Source organism: Anarhichas minor, unplaced genomic scaffold (genome assembly GCF_050575085.1).
Source record: "Anarhichas minor isolate MPS153535 unplaced genomic scaffold, ASM5057508v1 ptg000042l, whole genome shotgun sequence".
Lineage (NCBI taxonomy): Eukaryota > Metazoa > Chordata > Actinopteri > Perciformes > Anarhichadidae > Anarhichas > Anarhichas minor.
Genome location: NW_027466488.1, coordinates 3700907 through 3716092, shown reverse-complemented (window position 1 = coordinate 3716092; position 15186 = coordinate 3700907). Strand labels below are relative to the sequence as shown.

Genomic DNA, 15186 nt, shown 5'->3' with positions numbered 1-15186 from the left:
AAGCTGGAATCTCTTCATCAAGTTGCTTCCAGACTTCAGAGGTTCCTAACCAGGATATTTCTTTGAAAAGTGAAACTACCACCTGATGCCTTAACAGCTGTTTCACACAGACCAGAGACAACCACACTAGCAGTCAGGGAGCAACGTCACACATGCATATTTTAGGAATGAGGGGACTGAAGTTTGCCTATAGAAGACTCCTGTCTGCGTTTAAACTGGAGACGGAGGGCAATAGAGATGGGCAAGAAAAACAAATCCTCCCCTCCCCCACCTCAAAGCTTCAGATGTGGTTCTAAACAGCCAAATACTCTTTCCCACCCAGAGGCCTGAGTCCTTTATGACCCATGACTGAAACCCTTCCAATGATACCGACAGTGTGGGGCAAAGGCCAAAGAGTAACAAACGCAATGCCTTAACATGATTATTAGAGCAAGCTCCTCTCCTGATTCTCTCGTGGTTTAATCCGAAGAGAAAAGTTCAGTGATAATTCAGCTTTTTGCACCAACTGTCTGTGTGTCTAGATGTTAATATTTTGTGCCTGCATGTTTGAAAATCGGAAAATCTTTACTTCATCGTCTTTAATAAATCCTGTAGGCAACTCTTCCAAAAGTTGTACCTCGAGCACTAGATGTCTTCGGAGTGCGGTGGGACGTCCAGACAGACTGCTCTCCCCACCCAACGCTGGTGGCAGCAACAATACGCAGCAGGTAGATGGTGTCAGGCTGCAGGTTTTTCAGGAGATGCTGGGTCTTGTCTCCAGGGAGCTCTATCGGTGAAACTGTATTCTCAGTAGTGGTGCGATATGACAAACGGTAGGCGGAGACTCGGCCACGACTCAGCTTGTCTGGAAGGGGCTGCCAAGATACTTGGATGTCCATGGGACTGCGACTGGTGAGGCTGAGCTCAGGGGCACGGAGCGGAACTGTGGAACGACGAGACAGGGAAGTTAAGACCAAAAGAACTCCTGTGAGCCAAAGAAAACAGGAAAGGTAACCCCTGATGCTCTGGATGTTCCTTCTGAAGGTTTGTCTTTACTAATAGGAAAGAGGGGGACCTTAGAATAGGGTTCAGTGGATAGAATCTTTTCCAAACATGGTAGATCACTGACAATATAAATTCAGTGGCCTCCCCATGAGCTGCTTCAATTGGAACATTAAGAAGTGAAATCAAGAACTTGAGTTATGCATGAAAATTACACAAGGTGAAAACAACACTATTACCTCTGTGACCTAATTCAGACTTATTGTTAATGTTGCAAATCAATGCAGGGCTGTTTCATGGCAAGATTTGATTTTTTTCTCCAATCAGTTTTACAGAAAATAAACCATATCACAATATATAGCGACATAAGATTTAATATAAAACAATACAGTTTATTATTCATATTGCTCATCCTAATACAAACTAACCCTAAAACCGAGCAAATAGAGACGTCTACAGTTAATAATGTAGCTCCTCTGGAATTAGGTGTGAATATGATTCAGCTACACATCCTGTATTTAAGTCATATTTTCATCTGAAAAACTGACACACAGGACACACATGTTTAAACTAATCAAAATACATGCTATTTGTTTCTCCCTAATTAAAATTGGATTAAATTGTCTTTACCAGAGCACAATTTGAGGTGACCTCAAGCTTGACCTGAAAGCTCTGTAATACAAGTTTAATAACTTAACAGCCACAGACGGACACATGGCAGCGTTTGACCCACAGGCCATGAGCAAATGAGGTTGGCCTGGAATTTAAAAAAACTCGAGGGGCATGGAACATAAACACAGATACACAGACAAACACATGAGTTTGTGTACGTAGGCACAGACATACATGTACTGTATGTACACTGTGTACAAATACTTTGATTGTCTCTTACATCAACAACAAAGCTCATTCACTGCAGTTAAATATTTCTGTAAACAAACTCTTCTGAGCTCCCACTAGGATAACATAGAGTCTTAGCGTCTCTTTAAAGATCCATTATATCGGTTCTTTCTTTATCTGTCCATTTTACTCTCTATCTATGACTTGCTTCTGATTTTGTTTTCAGTGTGGGAAGTCTGTAATATTTGTGACCTTCACTAAGTGTAAGCCTCACCATCCTCGAGCGTGTGCTGGAACACGTTGTCCGACATACGACTGGCTCCCATGGGCATGTAGGCCACCACGTAGAAGGTGTAGTTACGAGCCGGCTCCAGGTCATCAATAATGTAGCGAGTTGTATCGTTTCCAATGACAACTTGATATTCCTCGTTGTTTAATCCTGGACAGATGACATTGTAAAAGGAGTTATATATTAAAACAAATTCAAATAGTACTTCTGGACACAACAGGAGACATCATATCCAGTTTGCAAAAAAAGTGTAAAAATATGGTCAAAGTTCATGTTGTTGATATGGAAAAACATTTTTTTGTTAATGTTTTCATAATTTAATATGTGTACAGTTTAATCACCAGTGGGGATACAGTTTATGTTTTCTCTCATCAAGTTAAAAAAATAATCCATTCACCTCTTCTTATTTTGTAATTAATATTAATAATTCTTATCTTCTTATTTTGTAATTAAACTCCACACAACCACCACAGGTCAAATATCATTTTTCCTCGAGTCCCAAAAACATTTTCATGCAGAGTCTTGTCATTACAAAATATTACACAGCGACAGTCTTCACTTCTTGCAGCAGTTGTTTTGTTTCATCTCCAGTTTTTCAAATGACCTACTGTGTCAAAGTTATTTAATTACAGCAGATTAGCAAAGACACAAAAAAGATTTTTGTCCTGGGTAAAAAAAAATGACCTGGTCTAATTTCTGACTTGGTAAACAAGGTACTTGAAGAGTGAAAAAAAAAAGCTTTCTTCGTAGTCTGAATGCAGCAGTAAGCCTCTCAAAAAATGTAACAAAGTCTGCCTTCCTGTCCAATTCACACCCTCCCACAGCCCTCACAGAACACACACTGTTGGACACTCCATCACACGGCTAATTAGTTCCTCCTTTCATTAGAGCCTCCATTTAGTGCTGAGCTTTTTTTCTTTAACTTTAGGTACAGAGCGTACTGTTCGATACTCAAGGTCAGTGAACAGCCATTCTCTGTGACTGGGAACAACAAAATTGTGCCACTAAATCTAAATCAAGTGCAGAAAATCCCTGACAGATGCCAGTTATTCAATTAACCAGAGAGAATTTATTCAACATGGTCTTTTTATGTTGACCTCCTTATCCCCAACTAAATCTAGCAGGTGCTCCTTTCTCTCTAGTTGAATTCTGTACATTTCACCTCCCCAATGGAAGTCAGTGACATTATAATTAAGTGCATTGCTTGAGTGAACATACTGATTTTTTGAATGTAACTCTTGTTGTCAACAGCAAGAGTTCCCAGGAAAGCTGAAAGGCTATTCTGCTGCCACATTTCAACCCTTGTGCTTTATGTGAATAGTTTTGTGTGCATTCTGCATTTTATCAGCCAAAAGGAAAGGAACCTGCATCTTGAAACTCAACAGGGCTGTAGAGGGTCTATCTATAGAGGACTACTCCTGTTAGTCAAGAAAAAGCTCGTTGTTGTCTTTATTTTAAAGTATTTCTTTTTTTCTTCCCTTGACCTCTGCCCACCAACATAGCATTAACAACACATAGCCATCAGCTCCCACAATATAGTTACTAGACAGGAAGTGGCTAAATTTAAGTTACTAAACCGCCATTTTCTGAGACTTTAAAGGGACAACGGCGTTGTGTCGTTGCAATGAGGCTGAAAGCTAAAGATGTTCGGCATCCCTCCATGTTACCACTGCCTCGGAGCAAAAGTCTGCATGGTGTTGCTGAATGAAGCGTTTTGTGTCCTCCGGACAAATGATGTATCATTGCAACGATACAAAGCCGGTTGATGCTAAATTTGTGTTCTTCTCTTTTAAACTAACATGAGATGTCTAAATAAATGACGGCAACCTGTCACTGGAGACAGTATCCTTGTGTGAGAAAAAGACAATGAAAATCTTATCCTTGTTATCTGTTGTTTGTTTGAATGGCACTCACCTTCAGCCTTCATGTAGTGCACCGAGTAAGCAATAACTTTATCTGAGTTATACTGAGGCCTTTCCCAAGCCAGAAGGATGGCGGAGCTCGACATGGTGTCAGCTTGGATATTCCTGGGAGCACTCGGCCGATCCTCAGACATCACCACGATGAGCCTTGCCATGGAGAGGACCGATCCCTGCTCGTTCTCTGCCTGGCACTGATAAATGGCATCGTCCTCAGGGATGATCTGGTTGATGACCAGTTTGCTATGTGACACAGACACACAAAGATGAAGAGGCTCCTTTACCAGGATGTAATCATTCTATAATTACCTTTAACAAGCACTGACAATTGAATAAGGAGCTGGAGCAAATTATAATTAGAGGGAAATAAACTAAAACCCCATTTGCACTGCTGTAAATTATTCAGTTTCCTTTCTACTGTAGGGAATTATTTATTTAAACTGTTTTAAATTAGCCAAGAAAGACTGTTAGACAAGCGTTTCATGGTGCAGTAAAAGGAGTTAGGGTTCCTGTTTCCATTAACTCTGTGCATACAGACGCAAATACATGTGACTGGCAGAGAAAGGGATTTATAGATCTCAGGAATTATTCCTTAAATGGCAAGAGGAATATACCTGTTATACATCTTGATTCGACCATTGGAGTGAACTTTCTCTCCGTTCTTGAGCCAAGTGATTTGAGGCGTTGGAAATCCTACAGCTTGACACACAAAGCGGGCGGTACCGGCACGGGGACGGGTCAGGCTCTCCGGCCACTCGACCAAGGAAGGCGGTGCTTCAATGAGAAAAACATTTGTGAATTATGAATTATCAAAACAAAATCCAAACATACGTAGCCAAACTGCAGTATATCTGTACCTAACACAGTGATATTGGCTGAAGCGACTGTGTAGTTTCGCGTGCCAGGAGTGGTGGCTCTGCACATATAGACTCCTCTATGCTGGGGCTTGATGTCTGTGATGATGAGGTTGCCGCTTCCCAACACTTTGGTGTTGTAAACATCAATAGACTTGCTGTCTGCTCGGCTCCAGGAAATGATGGGTCTGGGATTGCCTGTGGCCATGCACTCTAGGATGGCACTCTGATGCAGCGACACTGAAATGTTCTGCGGCCCAGCAATGATGCGTGGCCTCTGGGGAAGCTTGGGCCTGGAAGCTGCAGGGAGAGGGAGGAAGACAGCTTTAGTGCATGTGGGGTTATGTGACGGACATCGTAGATTTGAGCGAACAAATAAGCCTTTCAACAAACTATTGACTGGTCTACAACTGCTTGAGAGACTCAAACCAAGTACTTCACTGTGACAGTGCAGTATTGGTTTTAATATGATAATTCTTTCCCAATTTCTCTCCTAGAATGAATTATAGAACACCCATCATATTTGATAGGTTTAGGTAAATGTCTACAGCAAACACAGTTTCTGCTTTGTGATGGATATTTTACAACTACACGATGTGTTGATGCCCTTTACACAAAGCATTTGCAAAAAGAGGTTTTACTGACACACCTGGGGTTACAGTGAGGGTGGCCTCTGTGCTTCGGCGGCGGCTGGCAATGTTGGTGGAGATGCAGCGGTAATTTCCAGCATCTGCCCGCTGCACCCCGTGGATCTGGAGAACACCACTGGGCAGGACTGTGATTCTGGATGACAGACATATGACACAACAATTATTACTCACAATATGGAAAAATTACACATCAGACATTCATAATAACTGATAATGGATAAGAATGTCATCGATCTGCTGACATTTATTCCATGAAATTAAACTTAAACCAACAGAGTCCATACCTTTCAGTTGCAAGGGGTAACGTGACCCGATTGAACTCCCAAGTGATCATGGAAGGAGGGTGTGCACTGATTTTGCAGGAAAACCGGGCAACTGAGCCTTCAGTCACCACTATAGATGTTGGCTGGATTGCAAAAGCGTAAATACCTGCAGCAAAACACAGCAACATGAATACAACTTCATTTTTCCCTTCAGAGTGAGATGGTATATACTGTCATCATCTCTCTTCAGCCGCATATTGAGATTGTACATTTGCCATGAAGGCAAAGGGAGAGCAGTTAGTAACAGCTTCTACCAACACACATAACTAACTGTGTCTTGTACAGTAGAATTCCTCCCTGATAGTAGCAGTGGATAGTATCCATGTTTTTTACATGTGGCCTTTTTGAGACAAAGTCTTAGACCTGTAAATTCCATTGAGATGTTTCTTTGTTGTAAAAGCGGATGTTGTATTTCACTCCATGTGTTGCTAGAAAATTAGCACATTAGAACATTAGAAGTCTAAGCCAAGACATGAAATCAGTCGAAAGCCCTAAAACTGCCCACAATGGCAGGGTTAGAGAGAAACTTCATCAATCAGCAAGCAAAGATGATACAAGGTGACGTTAAATCACTATCAATACAACTTCTGTCACTATTATCTAAACGCTATTATAGACATAAAGTGTGTGTGGCAAGTACTACAAGATGAAAAGATGATTAAATCTTATTATCTGAATTACCTCTCTTCCTTTCCAAACATATCGATGCATTTCAGACATCCATCCATGCCTATAACCTAAAGCTACAGACCTGCTGAGTGCTGCAAGAAGGTGATGACTGGAGGGGAACAGCTACATCCTGCGTGGATAGGGTTTCCCTGAAACTGAGCTGTTGTCAGCCACCGGCTGAGCAGCAAGCAAATCGGGCCCGACATGAATTACAATAAGGCCTTTTGTGGTGATCCGAACAGCCAACAGACGTGTATGTATGTTATAAAGATTTAAGTTGTTTTAGCATTTTTGTTAATGAAGGCTCTTTTTGACAGTGGGTCCTTTTTGGGCAATATTAGCCCGAAAAGCCATTAAGGTCACCCATTGCAGTACAGTCCCCCTTTGTGCTCAAAGAGCTGCAGAAGCCTGAGGTCAATCATTTGTTAAAAAAATCAATTGCACTGCCGTTCGTGACAAAGAGCAAATACTGTGATTATCAGAAAACAGTAAGCATCACAGCATGCTAACATGTTATTCATTATCATAAAAATAATACATGGTTCAAACAGAGATGGAAAAATCAATAGACTGTAAAATGATTTTTCTGATGGACCAGAAAAAAAAAAAAGCTGTATAACTTTGTATTCTACCAAATTAAATAATTCATAATTTCACTAGGTCCGTTTCAAGATGCAAAACTGCAGGCTGCTTTTAGGATGACACTATCATCTCGCAAGTAATGGATTTGACCTCCGTGCACACGTCCAAAGCATCATGCTGCAGTGAGCCATCAGCGCTCAGCAGAGACGACACAGAAAGGAGCAGGAAACAGAGCACCAAGTTGAAACCACATCTGTCACGTATTCAGTGCGAAAAATTTATAAATTAATCAATTATTTACTAAATGAGTAACTAAACATGAGATAAACATAACACTTTGTTGGTTATATTATGGTTTAAATTAATACAATATTTAAAGGAAACACACAACTGACAGCACTTTGCCTCCAAATCTAGCTGACATCTGCGGAGGAAAGCGCGTGTCATTTTGGCCAAAGGAAGGGGTGATAGTTTTGTTTTCTAAGATTAGATTATGAACAATATTGTATTGCATTTCTGATTACTAGAGTATTTTAAATAAATGTAATGATTAGTTCGTTTTAGAGACGTATTTTATGATGGCAGCTGGGTCTATTTTTTCCATTGTCATAGTGTCGTGATAGGACCCGATACGAGAGGCTTCTAAATGACTCGGATTATGAAATGAATGGATGTTGTTTACGTCACACTGTTCTCTCAACATGTTCCCTCACAGACTGAGAGGGAACATGCCGGGTATGTGCCTGATGTCGTTCTTGACGGACAAGAGGCAAACTGTCGTCACAATCAGATCGTTTGGCCATAGACACATTTAATCAAATTAGTCTCAAGCTGTTACACCTCTTAGCTCCACTGTGGTTGTTTGATGTGAAGACAGAAGCAGGGAGAGGCATTCAAACCCCCCTCCTTCACATGCACACCGTCTCCCACCCCCGAGTGTCAACGCAGGCTCTTACAAAAATGCCATTTATGTGCTGAAGTGATATGACTGCAGGGCATGAGAGATGAGTTGCACTGATCCTCTGCCTCACTACTTTGCCTTTCAGTCAAACAATGCCGGATTGACAAACAGCGGGATGATTATTGATTATTGATAAACTACTAACACAAGGAGGAAAATCTATAAGTTACTAGGGTTTGTCGAGCAATGGCCAGAGCACTCCCGGCTGAAAACAGGAGGCTGACCTTGTGCCTTGAGCGCTCATGTTTGCCGAGGGGCATCAAATGTGCAGATGAAATGATCAAAGCAAACATGTCAAGCTGTTTGTGATTTACTTTAACTATCTACCTTGAGCCATCTATTCCTTGTGTTAAGTAGATTAAAATTACGTTTTTCACTTTCACGGAGCGAATGTGTGCATCATTTCCTTTAATCCACCAAAATACATAAATATAAAATCTTTGGGTTAGTTTGCCATAACACTTTAGCCAACTGGAAGAAGAAGATGAATAGGATAAAGAAGAATACATTCCTAAGCCTATTCCCCAAAAGCATGAAGAAACAGTTTTGACTTCCCAGCAATCTCACCTTTCACCTCTGACCTCCACAAATCCTGGTTAGCACCCAACTCAGAGCCCTGCATGAACACCCCAAACCAGCACTACTGCTCACTGCAAACTGCCTGCTGTTCTCCAGCTGCGACGTCTTTAAATGCTGCTTCGTAATAATATCATTTTCTTCTGACTTGTGCCAGTTGATGCTACTACAACGAATAAAACAACACATGAGGTACAGCTGTTACATGTTGAACCACAATGTTAAACCAACTGCATGCTTGACGTAAAGTGACAGCAATGTCCAGAGTTCAAAATTTAAAGCTAAAGATATACAAGTATGAGTCTGTCCACATGCCTTATTTATTTCAGTATGTTTACCTGAAGAATGATGCATTTGCTTCACTTCAGCTTGCAGCAGATGGGCCTGCTTATGCCAGAAGCTCAACAAAGTGAATGTCAGAGGACAGGTCAGGCCAAAACAAAGGTTCCCTTACAAATACCAGGAATTAGTTCAGCCCTCTGTCCTCTGGTTACTGTGGTCAGTTTCTCAGCCAGGGCACAGCACAGCATAGTCTATGCGCAAGTGAGCTTGCACACTAATAGAGCCGTCAAAGTGATGAAAATAGAATTTTCCACATCTCATATTAAAAAATATGCACTGTTCTCTTATTCAGGTGAGGAAACACACTCTGTGTCAAGTAGATAGTACTTTAATCTGCAGCGTTGCCATTGTCAAATGTCTGTTATAGTATGTTTTAAGATGGCTTTTATGTTGTTTTGTGATGTTTATTTAAAGCAACGGAGTGCAGCGCTGTGCCCAAGACAAATTTCCTCTTGGGGACAATAAAGTTTATTTATCTGTTTATCTCTCTATCTATCAAGGAAAAGTGATGTTTTGCTAAATCAAAATGCAGAAATTATTCTGGAATAAACAAAATACTTTTCCGTAAATGTTGTCATCGACAGTAAATGACAGGCTGTTACCTTCAATCTGGTTTTAACATTGTGGATGAAGCAGTTTGTGTTCAGTTATGTGAGGTTAAGCTAGTTCAGCTATGTGGATGGCTATGATGGTCCCCAACCATCCTCAACCCAATCCACCCCCCCAAGGGTCCAATCTTTTAGGGGAGACAGTAAAATTGATCATCTTCTCCTGATCCTGCAAGCTGCATGCTACCGGACCACAATGGACCACAATCCTGTAAACTTGAATGCACCACATGGTTACACCAAAATAAGTTTTTAAGGACATTTACTCATCCCGCAACTCCTACTGAAAAACGCCATTTTTCAATTGAGTGATGAGTCCCTTACAATGTTCAGTGACCCCACTGAACATAAATAAAAGGCTCTTGGCAAAAAAAGAGAGCTGATAAGCAAGAAGCAGAAGAATGCAAAGCTGAAAAAGCCCACAAATCAATCACTAGGTGGCTGGCAGATGTGCTGCTGCTAAACACAGGCTGCAGGACAGTCAAGTGACCACTGGCCTGGCTAAACAAAGAACTATTCCCATGAGCAGCCTGACCTCTGAAAGCACCGTGCGAGCGGTGGGGGAGCGGTGTTGGAAGGAGCATTCATCCCCTCCTCCAACCCCTTATCTCTGCTACAAAGTTTTCCAATCATTCAACAGCAACCTCCACTCACCACAGACAGTGGCTTCATTGTCTTTAATCTCCATATCACAAAATAGATCTGTAAATAGCTACATTTTCTTTTTAAGACAGCTTTATACGGAAAAATACGGCAGATAACAAAATAAAAGTTGTGTTCTATAATACGACGGATAAGTGAGAGAGTCGACCCACCGACGACTATTACAGCAACTGATAAAACTAGATGAGCGTCTCGAGTTGTTGTAGTAAAGATTTAAGTCGTGTGTTCTGTCTCGCTGCCCTCCATCTATTGAACAACTTCAAGACACCTCTGACCTCTGGGCCTGCCGTTCAGGGGAACCATGGAAACCTTTCGTGTCCAGCAGAGGAGAAAAACAAGATTCCAGGCTTTGAGTTGTCTCCCATCAGGCCACTTCATTTATTCCCCCCACAGCTCACACTGGGCAAGGTTTGCTTCCGTCTTATTGGGGTTTCTAATTGTGCACAGCGAGTGCTAGTCAGACCCATTCCTTAGCAACTTAAAATAATGCTGTGGTCCTGGCCTAACGCCTATGGACACACTATTAAGGTAAAATAAACTTTGTACATGAACAGCAGCAGCTCCTTCAAATAACTCCGTTGAAGCTCATTCTGATCTCAGCTTTAAACACAAATAAAACAAGAATAATATGCAGTATAAGATATTTAACTTCTGTATCTGTGAAAGTGACCTTACTAGCTAGAAACAACCACACGGAAACTGTAATCTAGGATGCCATTACAATGCACTGGCACGTATTCTGCGGGAGATAAAAAGTTGGATCGGTAAATCCCTTAAACAGATTGCTTTGGATGACAGTTGCAAATTAAGTGGTGACCACAAAACAAGCACTTTGCTAAATTAATTTTCATTCATCAAGCAGCAACAACATACACCTTAACGAAGCACCGTTTGTGGGTAATGTCAAGTTAAAATATATAATATAGTAATCATAAATAAATGCACTCCATCAGTGTGAATGCGACACATAATGTTATATAACACAGCTGAGCTGTTAATAGATTTAACCTGCAGCACAGGCCCTCTCCTCTCTACATGATTGACCAGACGCCCTAAATTTCAACTGTTCCTAGAACTGGTGATTTTGTCCCCAGCTTGTTCTGCATCAATAACGCCAGGGTCAGCAGATCATTATCATTACAGACTGGTCAATGGTTTTCTTAAACTATCATCATGTCTGAAACCATCCAGACTGTAAATGCATACGTAAAACTCGACATCTCTGGGCAAATTTCACCATCTGACAGTGACACCAACATGGGGGCCACAACTGAGCCAGATGAGATGAGGAATCTGATATTTTTCTCTGTTTTCATGCCTTATGTACCTGTGATCACATGGAACAAGAGGCCAAAAAGGAAGCTAACTCAGGAGACAATCTCTCCACTGAAATCCCCATCAATCTGAAGTCTATTGACAAAGGTCACATGGTAAGGATCATGTGTCACATTCCTTTTCATCGTGGCCAAATCCCTTCTCAGCTTTGTGCTTTGGCAAACCAATGTTTAAGGTTACCCTCCATCACCATCACATTCCTCAAAGAACAACTAGCAGGTCCAAAGCTTCAGTACATGAGCATGGGATTGAAAAATTCACCAAGGGTACCACTCCTGCAGACAGAAAACATCTTCTAAAGGACTAAGCTATTAGAAAGGAAATGGTGGCATGAGTCTGATACAGAGGGATATCTAATTGGCTCTGGAAAGGAGGTACTGAGGCTCCCCACTTGTTACACTATGCATCTCTCAGATGCGGAATTAACAGTTAACACAGATCAAAATAAAATGATATTGCCAAAATGAGAACAAAAACAGGCAGGTAATAGAACAGAGCCATGCTGTTTAATGAGGATTGCCACCCTGACTTTTCAAACTTAGAATCAATCTCTGATGTTTAACTTTTACGATTAATGTAATTAGCCTTTTAGTGGGGAACAGATCCAGCTGTTCTGTCCACTGATATCAGGACAAACAATTGCCCCTAAAGAAACCCTTTTCTTTTGCGAGCATGCGGGACAATGTGGACAAAACGGCAGAGTGAAAAGCTTTTCACCCTTTCGCCAGAGAAGTGAGGCTGAAAACAATTGTGTGCAAAGCCTCCAACCCCTGCTGACCCGGTAAGACCTGCAATAAAGTTTGGTCATTTAGACACTTGGGGTAAAGCAGTGGTACTGGGAAACAGCAATTCACATTTGTGTGTGTGTGTGTGTGTGTGTGTGTATGTGTGTGGGCACACCTCTCGCTGCAACCCCCACTGATACCTCTGTGTCCTTCAACTGAGCATTTCTCAGGTATGTGCAAATTTTATGAGCTTCCAGATAGACCCTCAAGCAGGTCTAAGTGTTGTTTTAAACTAACTAGTAAAGCTTACTGGCAGCCTTTATCACCTCTTAACTTCAAACTATAAAGCAGGTATACCACTCAAATAATTAATGAACTATATATACTATGCAAGTACCAGACAATATCTGACTTAAGACTGGGCACTCTACCAGAGAGCACTGCATGTAGTCAAGTACAACTTCAGAATAATTCATGGCTCAAGAAACTTAAAGAACTGTTATGTAACTAAAGCTAATTGCACTCCATTAAACCAAAGTTTATTACCAATTATTCCAAAAGTGCTGGCAATGTTATCAGCTCCTATAAAGCTATGTTGGTCTTAGATTATTATTATTATTTTTTACATGACAGCAGACTTTTTATTCTTTATTATCTCTTAAAAGAAAATCATCAGAAGTCATTTTCAGCAACTTGGATCACATTGAGAAGGAATTGAACATGGAAACGAGGATTACAATGCAACCCCAGGACAAGACATGCATTATTAAATTCAATGTAAAATAAAATGTCAGCAATGTTAAAAATGTTGTAGTACAAGTGAACGTATTGCTGGCAGGGTAAAAGGGTTAACATACATTCTGCAAAAGTGGCACAGCAAGATGCATGGCCTGTGGTGTGGGAGGAGGTTCAGGCCTGCCTGAAGCTTCTCTTCTCCCCCCTTAAAATACGAAGCCAACTCGCACAGCACCGGAGGAGAAAGCATTCTAAAAGGACAATTCTTCAAGCGATCAGGGTGCAATAACATGAAAGCCCCAGCCAGTGAATAGGGGTCATCTGCTCTTTAGCATTGGAGAGCCGGTCTCCTGGACAGCTCCTAACCTTTCCAATCTGCTGCCCCTTCATTAACACACCAATGGGAGAATATTCCTCTCCCAAACAGCATCTTTTTTGGGCTCTAACTTTGAAGACTTTGTCCGTCTTCCCTCACTGCTACCACCATAGCTGCCTCAAATGCAACGCTGAGCAGCAAAATACAGCAAGGTGTAAAATACCATGCAGGGAGATTTGATTCTGACCTAATGAGTATTGCAAAATAGATGGTAGCAAAGACCCACAATACAAGACTTTAGACTGCCTGAACATGTTTAGAGTTTGCCATAACCTAAATCCCATCTCATGTCCTCAACACTTCCAGCATGATACTCACTTGCGATTGTGAGACGGGCTTTCTGGCTCAGGATTGCACCATACTTGTTCTGAGCAAGGCACTGATAGAGCCCTTCGTCTGATTTGTCTCCTCTTCTGCTCTCCACCTCTGAAATATAAAGGGAGCCATTGGAGAGATGGTACACCCGTTCGTTCTCCACCACTTTTACTCCATTCTTGAGCCATCTGACATCGATGGGTGACTCTCCATGTGCCTGACAGTCCAAAATAACAGCTTCTCTCCGCATGACAGTGACATCATGGGGCTCCTTGATGAAAAATAACTCGCTAAAGCATAAAACACCTGTAGAAAGAGAGAAGAAAAGCATGTGAGTGAAGGGGCCAGCACTAGAGGAGTCTAGTAAATCTACTGGCTTAAAGTGATTTAAAAGGTGAGCTTTCAGTCAATAATTACACTTATTGGAGGCTGTGGCTCAGTATCCTCTGGATCGGTGTTTATAGTCTCAGGTGGATACAAGTGTGACACTAATCAAAACACCCTTGTAAGGTGAAATATTACATTTGTGAGGGTTAGAGAGCTACTGTCCCGCGCTGTAATCACATTGCAGCTTTCATTACCACTTCAATCCAATTACTTACAGCTCATAAAGTCTCCAGCTGAAGGTGAAACTGTTGATCTGATTAGTCCCTTTAGTTTACACAGAAACCTATTACTGAACTCTCAGGGTGAGCTTTATGTAATGTTTCATGTCTCCAACACCAGCTCTGTGTTTGATATGATATGTTCTGATTCTGTATCAGCAAATTGTTCTCTGTTGGATTGACACACTGCTGATCTCTCATTTCACCTCTGTAATTGGATGATGGTGGTAAGAAGATCATGGAGTCAAACTGTAACTAAATACTTAACAATATAGATACTGTCAGTGTACTCTTGCAAAGCCAAACTACCAATTTAAAGCATCAATATGATGTCCACAGCATTAGTATGCCTCATCAGTAACATGATCTCTTTATATTCAGCTGTAGCTGTAGAACAATTAGAACAATGTAGAACAATTTCAATTGTTAGATATATAAGTTAACAACCCTTCCAACAGTTAAACGGTTAAATTGAGTAACGCCACTGCTGAAAAACATTTGAACAGTTAACTATTTAATATAACCTTAACGTTATATCAGATATAAATACAGCTGGCATTCGAAGAATGATGGTTTCTCGGATAACTGTCCTGTAAATAAGTAACTTAACGTTAACGTTAATTTATTAGGAAATGAAAATGTCAAAACCAGTTCATCAAGTTATCATGATGACATCATTATTCGGACAGTCAGAGTGATGTTCCTAATTGTGAGTGTTTAAACTTTAACTTAACTCTCGAGCAAAATATAGCCTGTGAAAACGTTCCTTACCTGAGATTGGGAGAAAAGCGACAAAGAACAGCAACCGCTGATATAATTTCCTTTTGACAGGCGCCAT

General features: G+C 41.1%; 1 protein-coding gene across 1 annotated transcript in view; it reads right to left on the bottom strand.

Annotated features, from left to right (window-relative positions):
• The window catches only part of prtga (protogenin homolog a (Gallus gallus)), a 27484-nt gene extending 12298 nt beyond the window's left edge, over positions 1-15186 (bottom strand). Inside the window, exons 1-9 of the mRNA XM_076110196.1 lie at positions 15120-15186; positions 13747-14049; positions 5818-5962; positions 5533-5666; positions 4887-5183; positions 4644-4803; positions 4025-4272; positions 2096-2260; positions 617-922 (exon numbers count right to left, since the gene is read on the bottom strand). Coding sequence (XP_075966311.1) covers positions 617-922; positions 2096-2260; positions 4025-4272; positions 4644-4803; positions 4887-5183; positions 5533-5666; positions 5818-5962; positions 13747-14049; positions 15120-15186 — 1825 coding nt within the window. The remainder of the gene's footprint in view (positions 1-616; positions 923-2095; positions 2261-4024; positions 4273-4643; positions 4804-4886; positions 5184-5532; positions 5667-5817; positions 5963-13746; positions 14050-15119) is intronic.